Source organism: Vanellus vanellus (assembly GCF_965231255.1).
Source record: "Vanellus vanellus genome assembly, chromosome: 4".
Classification (NCBI taxonomy): domain Eukaryota; kingdom Metazoa; phylum Chordata; class Aves; order Charadriiformes; family Charadriidae; genus Vanellus; species Vanellus vanellus.
In genome coordinates, this window is record NC_138909.1 from 28,979,358 (window position 1) to 29,005,786 (window position 26,429).

The window sequence follows — 26,429 nt, forward strand, 5'->3', positions numbered from 1 at the left end:
AAAGCTACACCACAACTAAAAAAGGGAAGAGATAAGGCTTAGGGAAGAAATGCAACTTCTGGAAGAAACCCAGAATTTCAAAAACTACACTGTTTCCCAAAAGTAACTCAAATGTCTTTTTTTTTTTTTTAAAGGTACTTGGCAAGTTGTACCATTACTGTTTCTTGATTTCTATTATATTTGGATTTCTGTGTTTTCATAATACAGACTGAGACCCTGTAAGAATTTTAAGATATTTAAAACTCAAAGGATTAACACTTCTATTTAGAAACCTTTTCCTGCCCCCATTTTTGTAGTGCTCCAGTATTAAGCAAGTGAAGAGAAAGGCAATATAAACTATACAATTTAAAACTGGACCTGATTTTTTTTGAAAGCAATCTTACAATAATCCAGGAGTTTTATTGTCTTTAGATATTCAAATTTAACTTTCTGATCACAAAATTATTGAATAAATACACAGAATGAAAGGTTGATAAGGAATACACAGCAAGAATTGTTGAACATTCAAAACCCACCTGGACACCATCCTGTGCAACCTGCTCTAGGTGAACCTGCTCTGGCAGGGGGGTTGGACTAGGTGATCTCCAGAGGTCCCATCCAACTCCTATCATTCTGTGATTCTGTAATTAATCATCATACAGAAACCAATACAAGGTTTATATATCATGTAAATAAAGTTCCAAGTCTGGATTATGTATTAAAAGTTTTGAGTCAGAGGTACTCTAAGATCTCAGACTGAGGAAGTGTCTCTTCTAGCAGGTACAGCATTCACAGACCTGGTCATGAAACCAACTGGATGCTATTTTAATCACCATAGAGAGAAGACTGTTAACAAGATGTGTCTTCAGGCTCAGGGTAAGCAAATTTAAAGTCAAATGGTACATAATTAAACCTGTTAGCTCAGAATTCCACAGACATGATATTCTTTTGAGTACCAATAACAAACTAACGAAACCTGTTTACCCAAGGTTTTGATGTTTGTTTCAAAGCAGTAGTTAAAGCAGTACTTCACAACACTGGGTAGTATTTAATAAATCTCAACCTAAAATACCAATTACCAGGAGTTGTCAAAAGTGGAAATGCAACACAGGCATATTAAGCTCAAGCGTGCTGAAATTTTTCCTGTTGCAATTTATTTTCAATCTGTAAATACACCATCTTGTAAGTAAGAAGTTTGGGTGCTTTTTTCTTCTTTAAAACTTGAAGCATTATTCTTATTGTTTCATACTTATATCTGTGCAAAAATCTTTTCTTTTTTTTTTAATGCATACACTTAGTATGTCCTTCTGCAGAATATCATTAATGAAAAACCCATAATGCAGATTCCTGACAGAGAGTTTGAGTCATAACTGTCTCACTGAGGTAGAGGGAATTTCATCCATTAATTCCACAACAGACCCTGTAAATAAAATCATGGTCACTTCAGGAAACAAACCACTGTCTCATTAACAAATGGTGTTTGGACCTAGATTCCTCAAAGAGAAGTCTCAAGCTCTATTGTGAATTATTTTAATCCCTTGATTTCTTGCTCCCCATGTTTTCTTCTTACAGTAATAACTGTATCCTGGAAAACTACTATTAGCTCTAATTGTTTTCATCCTTTTATTAACTGTACTAGAATCTCTTAAGAAATCACTCATGACTGTGCTCCAAGATCATTGTTTTGCTTTATAAAAAGATAAAAAAACAACTTTGAATATTAAGCTAGGAAAAGGATAGTAGAATTTTGTAGTGCACACAAGTCCCCTCAGACAGACCCAGTTCCCTTATTCAAGATGCGGGGAATATGATTTGAGTCTTAGCCTTCTTAGCCTGAATAGAGTTGAATTCAGGTCTCTCCCTTCCTGAGCTCTACCTAAGCTGGTATAAAGAACGTATGCTCCCAGCAGCTGTTCTTTAGAAAATAAGTCCTACTTATTTGTTTGCACAGTGAAGGAAAAGCGGGGAAGTTGCTTTCTCCTTCAGTAGGAGATCTATAAATTGGGATTCTGAAATAGATAATTGTAACCCCTCTCAATTCTGAGAAAGGTCACCAAAGCCTGAAGAAGTTCTTCGTTTATAGCATATCATGACAGAATTTCCACATCATTCAGTTAAGCAATCCTTGCTCGATGCATGGATTGTCATGTATTTTTAACTTCCATTTTACCCTATGTATATGAAGTCTAAGCATCAAAGGGCTCTCAATCTCACTCCAGACAGCTAAAAGTAAAATGTTATAGCCCTAAGTTTTACATACTTAAGGGCACCTTTTAAAATGCTCTTACAGTTTCTTACATGGACACAATATTTTTTCATATTTTGACAAAGGAATACAAATAAATTTATTGTTTAATGTGGATGCTTTGAACACTTATTAGCATTGACAGCTAAAAAAGCAGTTTTCATCAACAAAATAAAGATGAAGGAAGCAAATTTCAAATGCAGGTAAGCAAGACATTGTTTACAATGGTTATATAAATATTTTGCAAGAAAAACAGGCTAACAGAACCTATTCTACTATCTAAATTCATAGTATATTTTCTGTGGAAAATTTATATGTAAAATGGGATGTAAATTGTTGCACCAAAAATCTAGTGATATTGTTCAGTTACTAATATAAAATACAGGGAAACATATCTCAAATACTTCATAGGTACTTCTGTTTACTTCACCTAAATATAGTCATTTGATTGCTGATGCAAATTTTTGCCTTGTTTTTGTCATGCTTTTCATAGCTAGAAAAAAAGACATGGAGGCTAAGTGACTAAGTGAAAATAGAAGCTCTGTCCAAAATAATAAAGAGAAAAAAAAGGAAGGAAAAAATTACTTTTCAAGTGAAAATGTTTCCTCCTAGAATAAGGTTGTTTACAGGAAGTTCTACATCTCTGGAAAAAGAAAATAGGACAAAGTTATCTGCAACAATAGAGACTGAACCTAGACATCCAATTTACAATTAAAGAATATTTGAACTTATAGAAATTATTTCTAGAGAAAATGGCTGATCTAATGGTATTTCATGAAACAACAATGATAGAGATGGACTTCTCTCTATTGGAAATCATTACAAAGTGAAATTCATAGGTTTGATTCCCCATTACACTTTGAGTATTATTTCAAATGAAGAATGCAATTGCATTATGAGCTCAGTAGGTACAAATTAAACTCAGTGTTTCTGAGCATACTGCTATCCTCAAACAATTCAATTATTACATACCGCACAGTCAAAATAGCCTAATATAGGATAACTTGCTTGGACATTGTTAAAAAACATGACCTGAAAAGTTGTATTTTTTAAAAGTGATATTCAGTAGCACAGATTTTCTGACAGAACTTCAATATGAGGCCCCATCCCTGTAGGTGTTGAAGGCCAGGCTGGATGTGGCCTTGGGCAACCTGGTCTAGTGGGAGGTGTACCTGCCTAAGGCAGGAGGGTTGGAACTCCATGATCTTCAGGGTCCCTTCCAACCTAAACCATTCTATGATTCTATGATTTTTCCACAGAATTTCATATTTATTGAGTCTAACACGGCAAAGTCCTCCTGTAAAGAAGTGTGAACTTAATTATATAACTAATCCTAGTGAAATACTGAAACTTATTCTGTTCCACAAAAACTCCTAGCCATTTCCAGATTCCAAAATGAAAACAACGCCATCTACACTTCTGAAGGATTTTGATTTTAGAATACTTATTTTTTAAGTATTTTATAAATAAGCAAAGAATATGCTCAGATGTTCCTGATCATTTGAAAGGGCAAAATGTCAGGCCTGGTTCTCTATTTCCTCCTCATGTTCTGTATAGTTTTGTAAAATACTGCTGAATCATTATACCTTGTTTTACACTGCTGTTGCAGATTAGAGGGTTTACCACAGCAGGAGAAAAAGTGATCAAATGCATTCTCTCTACGCCAAGAAGCACTATAACACACATGGCTCAGGAAAAGCAAAATACAAATTGACTGAAACTTATAATCGTCTGGAAGCGATTGCACTTGCTCTGCTTCACATAAGAATAAAACAATCATTGTAAATTGAATGCAGTATCTAATAAATATAAAAGTTTGGTTTATCACTCTTAGAAATACAGTAAAGGTTACAAATCTGCAAAGTGAAAAGTGAACCTCCCTTTTATTAATGACAATAAATAGTTGCTCCATTTTAACTGTCACTTAATCAAATATTAACAGAAACAAAATCCCCAAGAAATTCTACATTGAACAAAACCTCCCCTCCCTTTCACCCTCCTATCACCCAAGAAAGGAGAACTTAAGATGCACAGCAAGGAGAAACAAGCCCGTTAAGAGCTCACAAGCCTGCAACAACCAGAGCAGAAGAGGGTAATTGAAGCTCATTCCGCCACACTGGTGCCACCTGGCAACACTGTTGCAGCAATCAAAGATCCTGAACTCCCAACAGTCCATTTCTCCACTGTTGCAACACCACACTCAGCAGGATCTATACAGATTTGGATATCTTCAACATGAACCACTGAAACAGGTTCAGTTGATGAGAATAGCACAGAAATGCACAATTATGGGAAGTTAGACCTTTTAAAGAGAAGGCACTACCCCACACAGACATTCATATTTCTCTGCATAACAGTCAACAAAACCACACAACAGAATCCAAGCTGGCCCTACATGGATCCAAAACAGGCCCACTTGAACTCTGTATCGCAGCTGTAACATTCTAGCAAGGGTCAATCACCACTGCTTTTCACCTCACCCTAGCAATTACCACACCACACAGCCTCCAAAATCTGCAGATGTGACCCGACAGACTTGTAGGAAATGGACAGTTTTGAGCACCACCACAAAGTACCCAGGCTGACACTGGTCAAACCTGGCATGTATTTAAAAGAGGCACAACTTTTACACCCTCTTTGCCAGAAAACTAAGCTTTCTCCTCATAAATAGCAACCAAAAAAACACCACGCTCTGATGGTAGACAGGTAAGAAATGGTATGCCAACATCAGTGAAAATCATAAGCTAGACATACAGCACTCAGAAAGCACTGATCATGGTGCAATTTTTAGTCCGTCACACGGTGCCCCAGAACAGAGAAATAACATCACCTTCAGTAATAAGAATCATAATCACAAAGACATTACATTCCAGTACCTGAAAAACTATCAACTTCAATTTCCTGCACTTCTCCTGACAAAAATCCTCACCACGTCACTGTAAGAAACAACGCTTTTGCTCAAACTATTTTACAACATAGGTTTAGCACTCAGATTACCAGGTGATAGAAAATTTTTTATGCCCTTGAAATTTCGATGGTCTACACCAACATCACTTACTGCACAGTTATACTTAAATGTCTACTGAACATTATCCTGTAATTCACAGTGATTTTCTGAACTCAGAGGATGTAAAATACAGAATTCACAGCTCAGGATGCAAACTCACACTCGTCCTTAAACACAGTAACTCTCCGCTGTAAGTCAGAACTGAAATCAGTTTGTCTCCCATCATATAACCTGGTCTATGTCAAAAAATTATAATGAAATGACAAAGGACCTAACCTTACTTTCACTGAAGTCAGTAGCAAAACTCCCACTGACTTCAATAAGAGCAAAAGTCAGCACTAGATCTCAAAAAACAGTTATTATTCTCTTCAGAGCACCATATGCCTTTCCTATCAACCCCCTGCAGAAGGATGACAGTCTCTCAGCTTTCCAATAATATTGCCTCATAGAAAAGCATCTCAGACTGCCAGCACTAATCTAATGTCTATGACCACCTGAGGAATACATTTTGAATTCAGCATATATCCCAGAGAAAGAATCAATCCCTATAGAAGAAGAAAGAGGCATACCAGCAGTAATGACTCAATAATAACCTTCCAACTAAAAAGTCACTGCCGTGTTTTAAGGAAATCTTGAACAAGCATCTATTCCCCTCTGCACAGAATAACATTTGTTTTTATATATAAAAGCAGTTACTTAGATATTTAGCAGGAAATTACTATTAGAAGTGACATAAAAAGAATTTCAATCAAATGGAAAACTATATTCTGAAAGTGATGCAGAAATATATTTTGATCCTCTCTCGGTTTAAAAAAAAAAAAAAAAAAAAAGAGTAAAAGAGAGCTGTTACACAATTAAAATCACTTGTTCTACATTTAATTAAGTGTAAAAATTGCATGTGGCTTTTTTGAAATTGCAGGAAACACAGATGTCACTGTTTTCTGAACAGAAAAGAGAGATTAAAAAGTAGCTATGTAGTTAACAGTCTTATTGAGAATTAACAAAAGTAACAAGACAGAACCTGCATTTTTCAAGTACTTTTCCTCTTGAAGTCATTTAGAAGCAGTCAGAGCAAACATAAGTATTTAATTCATAAACATAGTATAAAGGAAAAGCTAAAGATCACCTTCATTTGCTCAGGCACTTTAGTCTTGACCACAGTATGAAGTTTGAAATCTATGCTATACCAAATCAAATAATAATCTACTAATTATGCCTTCCTCTTAAGTGAGTTGACAGCACACCTGGCACCCACTTGCAGGAGCAAGCTTCACACAGAAAGCAGTATCACCTACTTACTACTGTACAGCCTGGAATTCAGTTAAAGTTGCCTTGCCTGCTACACAGTAAAGAGCAACTTCACTTCAGTAGTTACAGGTGCTACATATTGGTCTGGTGATGAATGCATTCTTCTAGCTTGAGACCTGAATCTGGACTTTTCAATTCAACAGTTGTTTGCACAGAAATTAACAGAGGACAGAAGGATTACCACTTGAAATGGGAAGCTCTACCCAGATTACCTGTCATTCCATTTCCAGTGCAAGTATGTTCAAAATTCACCAATGAAACTGGACAGAAATGCAACAGATGTTCAGTTCTACATGCAACATTTTATATTATCTTTGGATGTCTACTTGGAAATCAGAAACAGGCGAGAGTTCCATTAAAAAAAAAAAAAAAATCAAGGGCTACTGAAAAACAGACTCGAATCCATAGGATAAGAGACCGTTGCTACCTGGCCACAGCAGAGGCAGTACAAACTATTAACATATCCCTTTTGGAAAAACATTAATACTTTAGTTACTGTTCAGCTAATTAACCCATGCTACTGACAGTGTTCAACAGAAAGTTTCTGCAGCAATATTGCATATACCCATTTCCTACTTTTCTGTATCAACAAGAAATCATCACAGCGCTTGCTGAAACATCCTTCTGTGCTGACGTATTCTTAGCCCTTGAGCCACTGTACATTTTACATGTTTCATAACTTATATAATTGCAATATAGGTGCCCCTAGTTTTCTCTTTCTTTGCTGAACAAGATTGAAAAGAAAGCAGTTGCCCTTTCTTAAGCAGCTGCTTCACAGAACCTCACAGGTCAAAAAATAACTTAATTCCATGCAATTTTTATAGAAGTGAATTACTAAAAAAAAAAAAAAAAAAATCAAGTTTTTCCTCTAAATATGAAATATGGATATCAAATAAAGGGCATTCACAAGTAATTTGCAAGTACTGTACCGCCCTCTACAGTCAATGTGAAAGTTCTGCAAATACATCTGCAAAATTAACTTGTGCACATTCCTCGCAAAGATCAGTAACTCAATAGCAAAACCTCTACAAGCTGAAACCCAGCAGAAGTAACATTTTTATTATATTGTCTTACTTGTTGGAATCATAGAAACATAATACAGAAACTTTTAAATTCCTCATATAAATGCTCTGCCTATTAAAGCATGTAGAAATGTGTGTTTTCCTGCTGTTTCAGAATGGGTCAGATTCCTCAATGATACTTCTGGCATTTACTTTCTTGGAACCTGACAGAAATTTGCAATGCCCCATCTAAGAATTTTTTCTGATTACTTCTAATAAACATTCAAAGTCAACTGCATTTTTTAAAAGTTACATTAACTGATCCATCAATGACAGAAGTATATTTTACAGTTCAGGTATCGCACTACTTTGTTTAACACAACATATAACCTTGATAGGGCTTTTTGCTGAGATTTGCACAGCACCAACTTCTTCACATGGATATCTTAAGACAGTATTATTTTCCCTGTTTAATTGTTAGAGATAGTTAGCCTTGGGCCAGCCATAGATATGTGCTAAAATGCAATTCCTTAAAAGGCCTTTTTTGGAAAAAAAAAAAAAAAAAGGCAAAACAAAACACTCACCTGCTCTATACATTTTTTTCATAACCTCCTTGTTGAATACTAGATGTGTTTCATTTCACTCAAACAGTAAAAGCTCTCCACTGATTTAATTATAAGCAATTAAGGAGACAATTCATGTGAGCAGATTTTGCATACATGATAAGGGCTCTGGATATTAACATAACTTTGAATACCTGTTCAAGTAAATAGCACTATACCATGTAATACCTGATGGGACTACAAAAGCATACAGCCCTGTGCTACTGTATTTCCATAAAACAAATCTTGAGTAACTAAATTAATAGAAGTTAGCAGATTCTTCCTCTGCAATGTGACATTTCTCCTTTGCATTTTAGTGTTTGAATACTGTTGCAATCAGAAGTTACTCACATTATGGACAGCTGCCTCCTTAACACTGATAGCATCACATGACAAAACTGTTTTCTGTCAGAACCTCTTCAGTCCAACTTAATTTACATCTGCTTTTTTCCTTCGATCTGTAAATAAAACTTTTAAAAGTAATTATCGCATTTTACAAAATTTTTCTCCTCCTAAAGGAAAAAAACTTTGTACAGCACACTACATAGTCACTAAAATGCAGATTAAACTGCATTTTCTACTGCATGCAATGAAGGTAAATTAACGTCTCTTATTTCTTTTTAATTCAAAATTAAGCTTTCCAAGATCCATTCTTCTGCTCATAGCAGAGATCTGAAATATTCGTGTACCACAAACACTCAAGACAGAGTACTAACAGCACTTCATGGTTGCGGGTCACGATGAAAGGAAAACAGCAGGGCGTGAAAACCCTTCTAGAAAACAGAAGTAACAGCTGAGGCAGCTTGCTGGGGTTTCCCACTTAGCAAACGCACCAGCTCCGTCGGGCCGGGGGAAGCGAGGCCGGCAGGAGCCCCCCACAGCCGCCCGAAGGCGGTTCCCCAACAGGCACAGCCCCTTCAGGGAGCCGCTGAGCTGCGGAAGGCTGCCGGGAGCGGCGTCACCCGCAGAAACCGGGTCGCTCGTCCCGCCCGGCTGCCGCTCCTCAGCGCGGGGCGACGCAAACGGCACACGCCGAAGCGGCAGCCAGGGACACCGCCCTGTGATGGGAGGCACGCGGCCCCAGCCGCTCCAACGGCCACCGCGCGGCTCCCCCGGGGGCGCCGCCAACGGTTACAACCGCCGGCCTCAGCACGCGGGGCGCCGCCAGCGGTTTTCGCGGCCTCCCTCAGCCCCGCCGCTCCCCCAAGGGCCCTAGGCTGGCAGCGGACGCAGCCGGGACAAACCGCTGCCCCTTCCCAAGCGCGGAGTTCCATGAGTGCCAGTAGTGCCGGGTCCCGGCAGAAAACCCGCCGCCGGCCGGCCGGCCCGCCCCTTCCGGCACCGCCCCGCCGAGCGTCCCAGGCAACGGCGGCCGGTTTACCTCGGCGACGCTCCGCCCCCGCGAGCGGCAGCCGTTGCTGGGCGACGAGCGCAGCCGACGGCGGCTGAAGGGCAGCTCGGTGCTCCCGGCTCGGCCCGCACTCCCTGGGCCAGCCCGTGGCCGAGCCTGAACGAGACCCTCATCAGCCTCAGCAGTGGGAACCGGGATCAGTTTCCTATGAATGCCAGGGGGGGAGGCAAGGGTCTGATCAGCCAGCAGGACTGAGAAAGCGCATCTATCAGCCACAAGCACCCGAGGAAGACCCCTACCCAAGCACAAGACCAAAGAGGAAGCATCGGCCAGGCCTGTGCACCAGGACAAGCACCATATCAATCACAGACCCCAATTCAACACCTCTATCATCCACGGGGAGAGAACAAGCCTCTCACAAGCTACAGGTGCCAGAATAAACATCAGCCAGAGACACGCTTTGGGACAAGACTCTCATCAGGCACAGGTGGCAAGACACAGCCATGTATCAGTCGTATGCACTAGGATTGGACCCTTACCAAACACAGGAACCAAAAAGTGCTTATCAGACATATGCAGTGGGACAAGATCCCTACCGAGCCTATGAACGTGGGCATGGCCCCTATCAGCCACATGAACCAGGTTATGGTCTTTATCAGCCAGGATACAGTCCATATGATGATCAGATACCCGATCCCAACTCCAGAACGCTGGCAATTCAGAATGCAAAAGCCTATTTACTGAAGAGCAGCACGACATCTGGCCTGAACTTGTAAGTCTAAAAAAGGAACACAGTTGAAAAGGGTAGGAAGTATGAGTGGAGAGAAAAGTAGTGTTGGTGAAAGGGCAAAGGGTTATGTTAAGGAAGGGAGGGATACCAGGACCGTATATACAGAATGGGAGGATATGGTATAAATGCAAGTTCATCACTATGTCATATTTGTGTGTGTCCAGCATCTTTCAGAATCAAAATTCCTAATAGAATTTATAGAGTTCAAAGGGAAATTGATTTGATTAAGAGCAAGTTTAAATTCAGCTTCAGCTCTTAAGATAGGTGTGGTACATACTAAAAACGGAAGATAGGACTACTCCTAAGTGTATTAAAATCAGGCTAGTTCCAAGTCTAATTTCCCATAATGCTACATGATACCCTTTTATCTAACTATTGCAACAATTTCACCAAACCTCCAGGTGATTAGTGTCTACTTTTGATATTAAAAACATAATATTCTAAGACTTGTATATAGTAGGCCAATAATATTTACATTTATATGACAGATATGATCATCTTGCTAATATGCTAACAAAGATCCTGGATGAACAGCCCACAAATGCAGTAGACATAATTGAGAATATCAGCAAGGATGTGAAGTGGGCTCAGTTTCAGAAAAAAATGGACACTCTTCGAGATGAATATGAGATTCTTCCAACATTTGAAGCTGCAGAAAAGCGTAAAGCTTTGTTCCTCAAGGCAAATGGAGAAGGAGATGAAGAACTAGAAGAAGAGATAGTGAGTTATTATCAGAGAAAAATAGATATCATATATACTAGGGAATGGGTGGGAGGATGGTGGGAAGGGAGAGGAAGAAGGGAGGAAGTTGTGGTCTCCTTTGTACTATTGCCTCTCATGATCATATAAATATTTGCAGCCACAATACCATGTACCCTCTTCATAGCTGTGAAGAAGAAAGCCCATCTGTTTACTTAGTTGGGATTTCTTCCTGTAGTAAATCTAACATTCTGAGCCTTTAAAATCATAGATGTTCTAGAGATGATTAACAGACAGCAAAGTCTACAGTATCTCCCATATGCCAGTTCAGCATGGAATATTGCATCCAAATTTCTTTTCTTTATGTAAAAGGAGACAGTTATTTACATAAAGTGACCATAATTCTGGACACCAGTTCAAGAATATTGTGCACAGCTGCTACTGTAAAATAGAAAATGGAGAATTTTGTGATTCTTCCACAGAAGAACCACCAGCTGTGGTTCCAGTCTGTCCTCCAACTAAAAAAAAATATTGTTATAATGTACAACTACTAGAATTGAAAAGCTACTTCTTCAAATCGTGGATTTTTCAGTATTCAGTTGCTTATATGCAGAAGCATTTGTACCCAATGAAAAAATAAGAAAATTCTTGTAATAACAAAGGGAAACTAATCAACAAAATGTTGATTTTCATATGAAGTTACCAGTATATATTCAAATTAATTGTCATTGCAGAATACAAATAATAACAACAAAAGAGACAGTCTTTCATATTTCCATAGCCTATTATTTATTTTACAGTAACAGTAAACAATGGTAAAAATGGGAAAAAGTAGGATATTTCAGAAAGGAGTTTGGAATTTTTCATACTCCCGTCTATCTTGTTTTGATATAAGAAACCCGGAAGGGCCAAAGAAATTCAATACTAAACCAGCACTACTACTTCTAAATTTTCTCCCCTACTGTGTACAACTTTTAATATCTTTGTGTGATATAATCACCTACCCCCATGAAATGAGAGAAGGGTGATAAAGCGAATGTAAATACTTAATGAAATCTTCATCATTGGCCTAGTTCTGCTTCCGCAGCAGCCAGCTGGAGTCTTACTATGGACTTCAGTAAGAGCAGGGGCTAATATTTGAAAAAATGCAGGGAGCTTTATGCCAAGGTTTTCAAAAGAACAATATTCACTGCAGAGAAATACTGCTGGTCTGGTGTCTAAATATATAAAATATGTATTATATTTTCCCCAAATGCATCTGCCACAAACACAAGAAAACACAGTGACACTGTATGCAGGCATCAAGGCCTCATATAGCTGACATGCCCTTGCGCTGAAGTCCTTTGCAGTAAGAATTCTGACTTTCCATATTTTCCAGTAATTCCGAGTTTGCATTTTGAAATCCTGTATTCTAAAAGCTAAAGTTCTCTTCTTTACCCTTAAACTGGCATTTTTAATTTTTCTAAATGATAGTGGATAGTTAATGAATATCCAAAAAGCTGTCAGAGAATGAGTGGCACTACAGGAAAGTGAAGTATAACGTTCAGTGGATAACGTTTAATTTTTCAAATAGGTAATTATACTATTCTTCAGCTTTAACTCTGGATCTTCTTTCCCAGGGAGAGACCCCTCTACCTAATGTGATGGAAACAGCCTTTTATTTTGAACAGGCTGGAATTGGCTTGAGCAAAGATGAATCCTATCACATATTCCTTGCCCTTAAAAAACTAATTAGTGTTCAGCCAATCCAGACCTGTCGCTTCTGGGGCAAAATTTTGGGCCTGGAGATGAACTATATTATAGCTGAAGTACAGTACCATGAGGGGGAAGAGGAGGAGGAAACAGAAGAGGAAGAAGTTTCTGAGGAAGGAGAGAAAGGGGTGGGTGAGGTTGAAGATGAAGAGGAGGAGAAAGAAAAAGAAGATGAACCACCAAAGTCCACCTATAAGCCCCCACCTGTCATCCCAAAAGAAGAAAATGGGACTGGAGCTAATAAATATGTCTACTTTGTCTGTAATGAGCCAGGCAAACCCTGGGTGAAGTTGCCTCCAGTGACACCAGCCCAGATTGTCTGTGCCAGGAAAATCAAGAAGTTCTTCACTGGTAGGCTGGATGCTCCTGTTGTGAGCTTTCCTCCTTTCCCTGGAAATGAGGCCAATTACCTGCGTGCACAGATAGCTCGCATCTCAGCAGGAACCCAGATCTCTCCCATTGGATTTTACCAATTTGCAGAGGAAGAAGGAGATGAAGAGGAGGAGGTGGAAGGAGGAAGAGATACATATGAAGAAAACCCTGATTTTCAGCCTCTTTCTGTGGCTGAAATGGTGGATTCTCCCTCCACGTGGGTACACCATGTACAGAGTATTCTAAAGCAGGTATGTTCTGGCATCGCTTACATGGACCTCGGATACCATTCACACTGTAGTACTTGTAGGGTTTCAGAATGTAAATGACACTTCTCACCTACACATTTGAACACTTCACCTGAAAAAGTATTGTACTGAAATATTTTTCTACAGAAAATATATTTGATATAGTATATAATATATAAATATATTCCATATATTTACGTATAGCACATATATTCTCATATATACATATTTAGAAACCTTCTAGGTTTAGTACTTTTTTCAATGGTGTGTTCTTGAGATTGAAACCTATCTTTAGATAACTGTATGGAGTTAGGCCTTGATAGATAAAAATAATTTCTGGTAATCTTCCATATTAGGTTTTCTCTTTTGAAGTCTTTAACTGACAAAAATGATGTAAATTGTCTTTTCTTGGGTAGGATGCTAAAATGCACATAGCTTATGATTGCACGCTAAATTGAACTTACTTGACATTTTCCTCTGGTTTATTTTTTGTTGCTTACTTTCTCCAGTGAAACATGTAAATGAAAAACCTTAAAACCAAAATATTGTAAATAAAATTGTAGCATAAAATATTTGTGATATCAGGCTAGTACTGGAAAGAGGTTCTACTAATGTGATGATCATTGCTGGATGACTTGCTGGCCAGTCTACCAATTCAAGAATGCTAGCATAAAATAACAGCAAATGGTAGGAAATCGGGTTTAAAATTATTACCAGCAAAACAATAGTTGTAAAAATAAGATCTATATGCATTAGAATCTTGAGGACAATTTGTTATGTTCCTCTGACTGGTAGCTAAATAACAAGGCAGACTTTAAAAGGAAGGGGCAAAGTCCTTAAGTGGTAGCTTCTCAGTTTACAGTAACTGGTAATCTAGCAAGGATACAAACCAAACTGGCAAGGAACTGAAGACTACAAAATAACAAAAAACTGATAACAGAGGTATGAGCTTATTCTGAAAAAGTAAGCAGAGATGAGAGAGGAATGAGGGATATAGGGAACACTCTGCCAGAGCATACAACATTCTGCTAAAAATATGCCAGTTATGGAATACATATTTTTCTTCTTCCCCCCCTCCCTTAACTGTGTGCATGTGTGCTTGAGGCAGTTGTTTTAACTGGTTTGCATTATTTCAGTGATTGTTACATGTATTTATTATTTTTCTATATCAATTATAGGGTCGCTGTGTTTGGTTTAATCCTTTTCAAAAATCAGAGGAAGAAGAAGAAAATGAAGAGGAAGAGAAGGCAGAGGAGCAAGATGAACTACAGCAAGAACTACAGCAAGAAATAGGACCTCCTCTTCTCACTCCACTCTCTGAAGATGAAGGTATTCTTCATGGACTATGAAGTTTTTGATAGAGAGCCACTAGGAATGTTGGCATTTAGATGGTAAATATTTGAAGTTACAGGACTCTGACACTTCATGGAGCAATACAGTTTGCCCCTGTAGGGTAAGCACATTCTTTTACAAAATTGATCAAAAGCAAAATGGTTAACAGTATTGACATTAAAACTGAAATGATTGGGTTTACTTCTTAACAATCTTGTTGAGAATAAAAGAAAAAAATACCTCAGACTTGTCAGGCTGCTGCAAGTTCAAGACAACTCACTACATGAAGTACATTCAGCTATTTTTCCATTTTCTATTTAGACAAAAAATATTGTATGTGCACGTGTAAATAATACACTTGCATAGATATACAAAAAAGAATTTAGATTCTGTAGCATATTACTGGAGCAAACCATGGGAATATGGGAACCTGAATATTAGATTACATCGATAGTAAATTATTTTCCTACTCTCCATTCTTTGATCAAGGTGAAATATAACCATATAATTTACTCATAAGTGATAAAAAGTCCTTGACAAAAGAAACAGCGGTGAGGACTACTGGATTTCAGGAGCATGATCTTTTCTGTACGTGGCTCTATTAGCATTCTAGTGCTACCTACCCATACATCCAAACCACCTGTTTGAATACAGCACCTACATTTACTGTTTCTGACTTCTGGCTCTTCTAACATGCAACTTATTATAACTATTGCTTAAATTCTGTCAAAGTCTTGTAGCTCAGTCTTAAATATTTTGTAGAGGCTCATAAGTCAATTTATTCATTGACTCCACGTGTCTGGCTGCCTCCAGGAATTCAAAACATCCCTGCTTGGACAGCTCAGCCTTCTACAAACCTGATCCCACAATACGCTGTTGCAGTCCTCCAGTCTAACCGATGGCCCGGAGCATTTGCCTTTGCATCTGGCAGGTGAGCTGACACGGTTACAACACAGACTGTATATGCTGAACACGAGCACCCATCTAATGAAGACAAGGCTGCTTTATTATTAAGTCATTGTATTAATTCATTAATTCTAACATTAATTCTAAGAGACTGATGGAGAAGGCCACTTAAATGTGCACAGCAACAGTAAATACATATTTAAGACTAAAAATTAATAATCATTGGAAAGGCTAGTATAAAGTTAATGGATATAAATGTTCAGTTAGTATTTGGGCATAGCCCTTGATTTAAAACCTATATTCTTGAATCTGTGGTACTTTTTACAAAAATAGCTACATTCTGTGGTTCTAATGTTCATTTGTTTCCACTACACATGGAACAGTCCTTAATTACCTCTACGCGCCTTTAAATGGGCACTGGAGTTGATGTCAGAGATGGCACAATGTTACCAATGTGAAGTTGTATTGTAGTTCAGTGCAGTGACAGAGCACAGCCTTCATCATTTTAGCATTTGGAGATTTTTAAGTGGAAGATATACTAATCAACAGTTACAGCAGTTTAAAAGAGGTGCCATCTTTTAAATACTTCTGTTATAGGCTGTCTGCATCACAGTGACTTTTTGCAGAGCAGAGTAAGGAAGCCTGACAGTCCTCCACTGATGGTTTGCTGGGGGGAGAAAGTGTGATCTCTCACTTTTCTTCCTCAGGAAATTTGATAACATCTACTTTGGCTGGGGTCACAAATACAGCCCAGAGAACCACACTCCTGCACTGCCTCCCCCAGTGCAAATGGAATACCCCAGCGGGCCAGAAATCACTGAGACAAGAGACCCCACTCTGGAAGAGGAACTGGCTTTCAAGGCTGCCAGGGAAGAGGCCTTAGCTGCAGCTGAGGAAGAGGAAGAGGAAGATGAGGAAGGCGTTGAGGATGATGAAGAGGAGGATGATTAAAATACGGGGGGAGAAACATATTTTTCCTTTACACATTTAAACACGAATAGTATTTTCATAAATTAGTCATCGATTAGTTGATCTTAAAGGAAATGGAATAGGCACATGCCTTCTTTTTTGATATCTGTAGGCTGCTCTTCACAGCTGCCTCAACCCCCTCTCCCCCCACGAGGGCGGTGCTGCTGCTGTCACGGGCGGACACCACCACGGAGCAGCCTTTTTTCCCAGAAGAGCGGGAAAACGGGGTCTGCTTCTCCTTCCTGAAATAATACTGCTTTCAGATAACTGACCGCCAGCCACCACGCCTTTGCCTCGTTTATCTCACTCGCATTTCAATGCCTATATAAATTTTACTTAAAACAAAAAAAAAAAAATAATAAACGTATTTACATAACAATGTCACTTTTAGGAGTGAAAGCACGCTATTTCAATTCGGTAGATAGCCTAGTAAGTCACTGGCCGCGCGCACCTTCACAACCCCTCCGACGGCCGCGTTCCCACGGCGGGCCGCTGCCACCCCTCGGTCGGCGCCTCAGCCCGGCCAGCACCATCGCAGGACTCGCGACAGACGGGAGGGGGGTGTCGCGGAAAGCTCCGGGACTGTGCGACCATCTATCCCTCACTACGCTTTCTCTGCTTCCCCCTCCCGTCAGCTGTTGGCGGTGGTACGCTCCGCCGTGGCGTCTGCCCTGCGCAGGCCAATAGGAAGCGGTCTTGGGAGAAGTTCAAACTGCGGTGGCGGTTAGGTCGCGGCGCCGTTCGCCTGGGTGCGGGTGGGCGAGAAAGGAGCGAGCGGCTTCCTTGTCACGGGTGGCGCGTGCCTAGCGGCCGTGGGAATGGCGGACGAGGGAGCCGTGACGGTCTGCGTGCGTGTGCGGCCGCTCGTCGCCAGGTGAGGCTCCGTCCGGGCGGGAAGGCCGCACCCGAGCCCCCGGCCTGAGGGGAGGCCGCGGGGCTGCCTGCGGCCTCGAGGGTCCCTCGGCTTCACTGGGTGTTGCTGTACCCCCACCCCGCCACCACCACCTCGCCTTCAGCTGGGCCCCCGGGAGCATCCCCCCGCGGGGAGCATCAATGCAGCGGCCGTCCCCGTGGAGGAAGGAGAGAGCCGGAACAAACGGGGCTGGCGAGGGTCTGGGGGAGAGAGGCGCTCGCCGTAAGCGGGGAGGCCCGCGTTAGAGGAGCAGAGTCCTAACCTAATAAGGTTAACAGAGTATCTCTTCTTTTAGAGAAAAAGCTCTCGAAGATAAAGTGGCACTCTACTGGAAAAGCGAAAATAATACTATTTCTGAGATTAATGGTACAAAAGTGTTCAATTATGGTAAGAACATGATTGCATGGATCTTCATTACTGTGCTACTTGAATGTATCAACTAACATTAATGACCTTAGGTTTTTGCAACTTCTGTGAACTTTTTTTCCAACTTCATAATCTTGAAGGAGTGCCGTTGGGGCACACAGGCTTTAATTTTCAGTCAGGAACAGGAATGTGCTTTTGAAGTCAGCTTCCTGATGGACGTTTCTTTTTCTGTTCTGTCTCATGTTGTAGAGTGTTTTTGGAACACACGAGCTGGCTTCTTTTCATATAAATTCTAGTTACAGATGGACTACACTAGGGCTAGTCCAGGGCGTTTAGGGAGTAGGGGATCCCAAACCCAAAATGGAAGAGTGCCTAGTGTGGATGTTAGATCTTTATAACTAACTGTCTCACTTTGAGTCTCTTGCTACTGATCCCCTCTACTTGTTAGTATGAATGTGGCCACTACAAAGATTTTTCCCAAATTATAAATTCAGTGAAAGCATGTTCTAAGCTAGGGGTTTAACAAGTAGCCTGTCCTGTCAGGCTTACAATCCTCATAGATAAACTAGCCATAACTGTTTTTAGGATTAAGTGGGATGACTACTTAACTGGGTCCATCGTTCTTAAGGGTTTTTTTGACTTGTCTGTTCATTGTATCTTTCTTGCTTCTGGGTTTAATATTTCTTTTATTAAAAAATAAAGGCCTGTGTTAGTAGTGTCACAATTGATTATGATTACATTTTATGTTTGAATTATCCTGCAGACAATCTGGTGCCCATTTATTGGATTTTAAGCCAGCAATACTGAGTAACATGACAGCTTGTATTTGACTTGCAATACAATGGATTCACATGCTTTATTTAATTTTTATTTTTTTTTAAGATCGTGTCTTTCACTCAAGTGATAACACTCAGGAGTTATATGAAGGTGTAGCTGTTCCAATTATACAGTCAGCTGTGCAAGGTTATAATGGTAAGTTTTTCAAAACCTGTGTTAAAATCCTGTTTGTAATGTATTGCATAAGTAATTAGTAAAATTTAACCATCTTTCTAGGCACAATTTTTGCTTATGGACAGACTGCTTCAGGGAAGACATACACAATGATGGGAAATGAAGATTCTGTGGGCATTATCCCTAAGGCAATTCAACATGTTTTCAAAGTTATTTGTGAGGTGAGCAATTCCATTAAATTGAAGTGACTAAAAGGGCTAGTGATACTTATGATTGTTACATAAGAGTTAATTTTAGTGTCAAGGAGTTTATGAATGAAACAGGCTTATATTGGACTGTATGTTGCAGTTGCTTTGCTAGCCTTGAAAAGTTGAGTGGTTTAAAAAAAGATAATGGTACTCTACTAGTTGGAATCAAGTCAGAACAAAACTGAGGGGGGTTGTTAAACTTGCAAATATACTAAACTTTGTTAAGAGTATAAATAGATGCTTACCCATTAATGTGGTAGATAAGGTAATGTGAAGCATCGTGTTTATTCTGCTATTTTAAAACTTTACAAAATTAACAGTATTAAAGACTTTTTTAGTGGGAAGAATATGGCACTAAATTTACTTATTTCAGGCTTTTAAAAGAATCACAGGCTAATTGCTATAGGCTAATAGGAAGTAAGCAGAAGGTGTAAGTTAAAACAGGGATTTCTAAAACATCATCTGCAGACCACTTGTTTCTGCCTTGAGGATTTCAGGTAATTGTTATCAGTTACGTGAAATGGACACTGCTGCTTTGAGGAGGTGCAGAGTACCTTAGAGGATCTATAAAAATAACTAAAGCCAAGAAATGGTGCTGTAGTCCTTGAGTCCATTGTGCAGCCTTTCCTCACCCCAATATTCTCTGCCAGGGAGGCAGGGGAAGAAGCAGCCGCAGCAAAGTATATCTAAGCAAGCAGAGAGAGAAAACTAGGTATACAGAGAGGAAAGAGCCTAAGTGGGAGGAAATTAGATATGGAAAGAGCATTTAAGTGGGAGAACTGTCATGCTTATGTAGGGCAGTTAACGCTTTTAGTAGGTTATAAAAGTAAGATATGACATTAATGCAGCTGGAAGGAGGTGGGATAGAAGAAAAAATATTCTATATTGGTAGGTGGTAACGTGCAAGGAGGATGGGGGGGAGAAAGAAATCTGGAATGATATCCAAACATACTTTTCAGTTAAGGTTGCATTAAAAGGTGTTCATGGGTTAGTCTTGTTATTTTTTTCTTTTTTCTTTTTCTTTGAATATTAGATTCCTGAGAGAGAATTCTTGCTAAGGGTTTCTTACATGGAAATCTACAATGAAACCATTACAGATTTGCTTTGTGATATCAGAAAAAAGAAGCCTCTGGGAATTCGTGAGGATGTTAATGTAAGTGGATGTTATGTATTGTACCTTCTTGGAATAAAATAAGAAGTTTTTTCATAAAAAAAAAAAAAGCTTTCAGAGGCATCTAGTTGATAAATTTTCTGCGTCAAATTGGGTAATTGTGTTCAGAATTAGCAGAAGGACACTTGATGTAGTAGAACAACTACAGTGAAGTTGGGCTTACTGTTGCTAGTTTATATTTATAAATGTTGTAAAAGTAGACTTAATCCCTTAAGTTATCCAGAATAGTATATTTTATTTAACTTTGACAGTGAATACTTGGGAACTGGCTAGCTAATAAAACTTCTGCAAACATGATAAGCTTCTAGCTCAAGGTGATAGAAGTCTTCAACAGATATACAGTTACCTTAATACCACCTTCATATAATCTACGAAGTAGATACTCTTCTTCTACTGTAATCATAGAATAACCATCAGACTACAGCTACTCAGTAAGATGATCAGTAGGGAAAAATAAATCTGTACTAATGCCATCTTCAGTTTCTTTATAATAAGCTTGGTAGCAAATAATAAAAATTGGTGGTTTGGGTTTTGTGGTTGCTTTTTTTTTTTCCTTTCTTTTGATGCTCTAAATGATCAATGCTTTTGGAAGTTGGGAAGAAGGGAGACTTATCAGTTGTATGATTATGGCTTTAAAATATTTACTGAGAAATATACTCTTATGTTCCCTCAGAAAATGTCTGGAAGGGTATTTCTCTTACCAGTTTTATTTTTGGGAAACTTTCTAGATCTCTGTTTGATTCAGCCTAGTTCTGATAAAGGTCTAAACTTTGCCCATTTCTTGTGTTCAGAGGGAAAAGACATTCAACTGATATTGCTTACTTTTAAGAAAGAAGCAAACTGGAATAAATACCATAATAATTGCTGGTAAAGTTAGTATAATGTATTGAAGTGAGTTTTGGGGTTAAGTAAAAATCACAACTGATTTTCTTTTTAAGAGGAATACGTATGTAGAAGATCTGATTGAAGAGGTGGTGGTTGCCCCAGAACAAGTTATGGAATGGATCAGAAAAGGAGAAAGTAAGTTGTTTAGTCAATGTCAGCTGATATCCTAGAAAAGCATTGATGAATGGGGTATATCTAGAATCATGGGATATCTCTTTAAGATTATATTCAGAAATCAATGTTTTTCAGATAGCTTAAAAATTCTATTTTTTTCTGTTTATCAGAATATAAGTAGAAGTATTCTAATATTACTTTTTGACAGAAAATCGCCACTATGGAGAAACAAAAATGAATGAACACAGCAGCCGTTCTCACACTATCTTCAGAATGGTAAAAACTGTTTTGCTATTAGGAGGGTTTTTTTTAATTTCAAAGAGACAAAAACTTTATTGCTCCCTCTTCTAGATCATTGAAAGTCGAGAACGAAGTGACCCTGCAAATGCAAACTGTGATGGAGCGGTGATGGTATCCCACTTGGTAAGCTGTACTCCAAGAAGTTATTAAATAGACATTTAATTAGATAATTTATTGTTACCGCTTGTTTGAGAGAATGTTACTTCATAATGACATTACAAGTATGCTTTGTTGTTAACTTCTAGCAGGCATTTCTTAAGCAGAAATCATGTTTCTGATAATCTGTATGGAGTGAGACTCCTGGGGTGTTATCTAGAGCATATCTTCCCAAGGGAATTCCAACATGGGAATAGTTCCTAGACAATTCATGGTGGGTTGGGGACTCTTAGGTCCTTCCAAGGAGCATAAGGGGCTATTGCCAGAGTGCTCTTGCATTTTGTTAAACACAGGTTCCCCTAAAATTGTTCCTGACCACTGACGAGCCCATTGAAATAACTTGTGATGTGGGTAACCTTAAGGCTTCTCTTGTCCTCAAATTTTTTTGTTGTTAAAAGAACACGTGGCCTACAGCTGAAATGGTCAGAAGATTCATATTTTTTAAAAGTAACCTCACTTAGCATCTCTTTGGTGGGTTACTAGTATATGAAATATCCAAAGCTGGGGGGAATACGCTGCTGATCTTTAGGGAAGTGTTTTGGTTTCTGAAGCCTTCTCTGTACAGCCTTTCCTTGATTCTCAGAAAAGAATCCAAATCAACTGGAGTAATGAAATCAGTATGAAAGCATTCGAGCTTGCTATCATCTGCGTGAGCACTCTTATTTAGAATTGGCAATAGCATTAAGTCAATCACATGTATTGTGGAAAGAGCTTTTTCACATGAAGCCAGAACAGAAAGCTCTGCGATGTGAATGTAAAGACTGCTCAATGCAGTATTTGAGCAAACTACTGCCCTTTCTTTTTTTTTTTTTTGCCATAGCTTATGGGATCTATTCTTCTTACACCACCCCCCACCCTCTGCCCTGCATCTGTTCCAACTGACTTTATAGTAACCTCTACTAACGGGAGGGGGGGTGGGGTGGGGGTGAGATTTATCGGCCTTTTTGTTCTGTTGTTGCTTGTTGGAGTTAATACGAGATTTTTACCATTCTGAAACAAGCCAATTAAAGTGAGGGCTACTTGCTCAAGCAAATTGTTATGGGATGCTATAAAGTTCTAGTTGACTTCGAACCACATTCAGAGTGAAGCTTTCCGTCTGGCATTTAACTTCTTCCTTTCCTTATCCCCATATTGACAGGTGAGGAGAGATATACAGCTGATTCAGGACAGGGTGCTAAATAATCTTATCTAAGCTTTCTTTCCCATGAAAGATTGGATCAGATATGAAGATTCACAGAATCACAGCTTATGCCTTTGTATCTGTAGTTAACACTTCTGTATTAAGAAACTATAGGGGTAGGGGTTAGGGGGAATTGCACTGCAAATTTGAAACATTGTTCAGGGTGATATTAATAGAGTTCATACAAACTTATTCCATGTCCTTGTGTACCTTGAAAGTATTGGTTGGTATGTGTGTAGTAGCTGTGGATAACTTCCAACACTGACAGACCTCTTGCTTTTTTCTAAGTGTAAATTTAGTTTATGAAATTTTTAGCAGAGATTTAGAATTAAGAGGATCTAAAACTAAATTGCCTCAGAACTAACCTGTGAAATATTTAATGAATTTGCAGAACTTGGTAGATCTGGCAGGCAGTGAAAGAGCTAGTCAAACAGGATCTGAAGGTGAGTGTTAAATGAGGCTCTCCTGATGACCACTTCTCTTTATTAATCCTTATGAGAGTCTATGATAGGAAATTATTTGATCTATGTGCTATTGTGTTGCTTATGGTTTATAAATAATCCCATTTCTGCTTGGTAGGCCAGGATGCACTCAGGAAAATATTGAAAATGCTATAAAGTGCAAACAATTAGATAGTAATATGACTCTTCTAGAACAGCAGGTTCAGCAATAGTCATGCACAGAACTAATAGAATGGAGATGAATCAGTAAAGATTCACCTGTAGTAAAGAAATAATTAGAAGCTTGTAAGGACTCATATGTAAAGGTGAAGACTGAATAGATGGCTCATGCTTTAGGTAAGAGGAAGCTTAATTGTTAACAGTGACAGCATGAAGCTATACAAAAATGCCTTTAACCTAAAAAGAGCATTCTGAGAGGAACACAAGTTAATATTCTCTTACAAGGAATAACTAACCCAAAAGTTGTATCTAAGGGTCTCGTTATACTTAGACATGTAAATATAGGCATTTGCAGAATCTAAACAGGAAATAAAATTAAAGTTCTTGTGGCCCCAGCTACTTACTACATGAGGATTATTGATGTCTATTTGTGATAGATTACGATTCATTTCGGCTATTATAAAGGATTTGATACTGGCTGCTGATGAGTCATAGTGCATTGTGGTAGCTGAGATTTAAGTCTTGGATAATCCCTCTGATCATAGCATAGCACAAAAGCTTGACAGGTTGAAATTATATCTTTATATTGTTATAAAGTAAAAAAAAAATAAAATTACTGTGTGATACTCAGGTGTCCGACTGAAAGAAGGCTGCAATATAAACCGAAGCTTGTTCATTCTGGGCCAAGTTATCAAAAAACTTTGCGATGACCCTTCTGGGTAAGCACTTGTGTTTGTATACCTGTTTTAAGATAAGTCACTTATAAGCTAAGAAATTAAAATCCTTTATACCTAATGCTGTTTTATGTAGGTAACTATTTCAAATAACCTATTATCTCTAGAAAAGATATTTACTGTGTTTATTAAAAAATGAATCTTTTCTTTTTCTTCCCTCTTTTTCATCAGCTTCATAAATTACAGAGACAGCAAGCTGACTCGAATTCTGCAGAACTCCCTTGGAGGAAATGCTAAGACGGTTATTATTTGTACAATTACGCCTGTTTCTTTTGATGAAACGCTCAGTACTCTTCAGGTAAAACTCACCTGTTCTCAAGCACTATTCTGACTCAAAGCTTCATTGTAGACAGGTTAGAGGGGTGGAAAATGTAATCTGCTGGATCTGTAGTTGCTTGAATCTTCTAAAGGTCATCTATAGACTGAGAACTCGAAGTATTTGTTTTGTACACAGCATCTTTTTCCAGTTGTCAGCTTGTACTCTGTTGTGCAACTAGAGCTTTCTGGGAGTTGGGACAAAGCACTTTGTCTCACCTTGCAGGCAGGAGATAACCTCTGTTTTCTAATCTGCCTTTTCCAAACACAGAACTACAAATCTTTGCTAACACAAGATGTTAAACAGTTCCTACAAGAAAGGAGGGTAATTTGAACTATACGTGAACTGTATTCTTTAGGTAGGATTGTGTTCCTTTTTGGTGATTTTTTTTTTTTTTTGAGCTTTTTACTAAATAAAAAAAATAACGTGGTATATCTTTGCTTCAATGCTAGGCTTCACTTTTTAGGTATTAATATCAAGCAAAGAAAATCTACGTTTTCAAAGCTTAGAACACATGAAAAATAAGCAAATGTAAACATTTGTGTCCTTTATTATATGTTGTTCTTTATTAGATAAACTGTCCCGTTAATTCCATTGGGAAATATGAGACAGAATAAGTCTTTTGATATATTTGTTCTCTAACTATTGCCCATGAGAGAATATTCTTCCAGTTTGCCAATACAGCCAAAAGAATGAAGAATAGTCCAAAAGTCAATGAAGTACTTGATGATGATGCCCTCCTGAAGAGATATCGCAAAGAAATTCTGGATTTGAAAAAGCAGCTGGAGGAAGTATGTAATAAAACTTTAAAGGGCTTACCTACCCTGCCCAATTTAACTGGTTTTAGTTTAAAACAACGTTTCCAAATAGCTCTCAGTACCAAGGATAGATTAATGTAAGTTTATCTGTCACTTCTATTGAGAGAATAGAAATTGAAAAGGTGATGTTAAGTTTACAACAACTGAGCATAGTCAACATATCTCTGTGAAAGCTAACACTGAGAGCAACTGAACCGCTTTCTTTCTGTAGTTTAACATATTCAAGAAATAAAAACTTTTCATGCAGTATAGCACACTTCAGTATTGCCACAGATCAAAAGGAATAATTAATTGCAATATAAGAAGTTATTGAATGTCAGTTAAAAGTTGCAACTATGCAAGATTACTGGCAGAAGATACAGTTAGAAAATGAACAATAGTAGTTTCCCACCAAACAGTATAGTCTCTCATGTGTTCATCTTTCTCTAAAAATCTATGGAGCTGAGGAGCAATCTTGTAAGTCTTGTAAGTAGATCATAAAAGATAAAGCACAGGAAAATCACAATTCTGAGCATGCTGTTTTGGTGAATTAAAGTATCAAAATATGCTTTTTTTTTTTAATAAAAAAAATCATAGGAAAAGTTTAAGGAAAAACAACTAACCTCTTATGTTTAAAGAGAATCAATTTGCAGTATAAACTTGTACCTAGAAGTGTTTGCTATCTTCTGAAATAGCAGGTAGTGAGGAAAGTAAGTACAGAAGAGTTTGTTGGAACATCCCTTGTGAACTTCAAATTACTCTAAAGTATTGTAAGCTTACAATAAAATTGTCAAAAAAAAAAAAAACACCCTAGCAACTGTAATGCAGTTGCTTTAAAACTGGATACATTTTCAGTACTTCAAACTGTAAGAAACCACATGTGTTAGAGTAGCTTGCTGTTATTTGGCAATTGAATCATAGTTCTCAAAGAGCTTCAGGATTCTGGCATCATGGGAAGGTCATCTTAACCTATGTTACACTCGAAAGAAATTTTTTTTTTATTTTTTTTTTTGTCCCTAGAGAAATCTGAGGCTCTATTGTTTTGGAGAGGTTTGACCCCCTTAAATACTAAGTCTACAGGTAAATTGTAGACTAAATCATCAGTTTCATTGTTAAA

At 38.5% G+C, this 26,429-nt stretch overlaps 3 protein-coding genes and 1 long non-coding RNA gene across 4 annotated transcripts in view; 2 read left to right on the forward strand and 2 right to left on the reverse strand.

The window, feature by feature from the left end:
• The window catches only part of CISD2 (CDGSH iron sulfur domain 2), a 201,259-nt gene that overhangs the window by 95,105 nt on the left and 79,725 nt on the right, over positions 1-26,429 (reverse strand). The window lies entirely within an intron of this gene.
• On the reverse strand, positions 591-8,556 carry LOC309671153. Its single transcript, XR_014269111.1, has 3 exons — positions 8,494-8,556; positions 2,810-2,867; positions 591-620 (listed from the first exon to the last, which is right to left on the reverse strand). It is a non-coding gene; the product is annotated as an uncharacterized lncRNA (long non-coding RNA).
• Positions 9,415-16,543, forward strand: LOC309671757 (radial spoke head protein 6 homolog A-like; the record flags this gene model as incomplete). The annotated part of the gene is given in 11 exon segments (XM_082483053.1): positions 9,415-9,504; positions 9,637-9,792; positions 9,794-9,887; positions 9,890-9,928; positions 9,931-9,995; positions 9,997-10,265; positions 10,772-11,003; positions 12,602-13,357; positions 14,533-14,683; positions 15,500-15,617; positions 16,300-16,543. Coding segments are annotated over 11 exon segments (2,214 nt in total).
• The window catches only part of CENPE (centromere protein E), a gene marked incomplete at both ends in the record, with an annotated part of 36,673 nt that continues 27,623 nt past the window's right edge, over positions 17,380-26,429 (forward strand). The window contains 12 exons of the mRNA XM_082483032.1: positions 17,380-17,435; positions 17,770-17,861; positions 18,723-18,812; positions 18,894-19,012; positions 20,073-20,192; positions 21,149-21,230; positions 21,418-21,485; positions 21,561-21,632; positions 23,237-23,288; positions 24,097-24,184; positions 24,371-24,497; positions 25,187-25,306. Of these exons, the coding sequence (XP_082339158.1) occupies positions 17,380-17,435; positions 17,770-17,861; positions 18,723-18,812; positions 18,894-19,012; positions 20,073-20,192; positions 21,149-21,230; positions 21,418-21,485; positions 21,561-21,632; positions 23,237-23,288; positions 24,097-24,184; positions 24,371-24,497; positions 25,187-25,306 (1,086 nt within the window). The remainder of the gene's footprint in view (positions 17,436-17,769; positions 17,862-18,722; positions 18,813-18,893; positions 19,013-20,072; positions 20,193-21,148; positions 21,231-21,417; positions 21,486-21,560; positions 21,633-23,236; positions 23,289-24,096; positions 24,185-24,370; positions 24,498-25,186; positions 25,307-26,429) is intronic.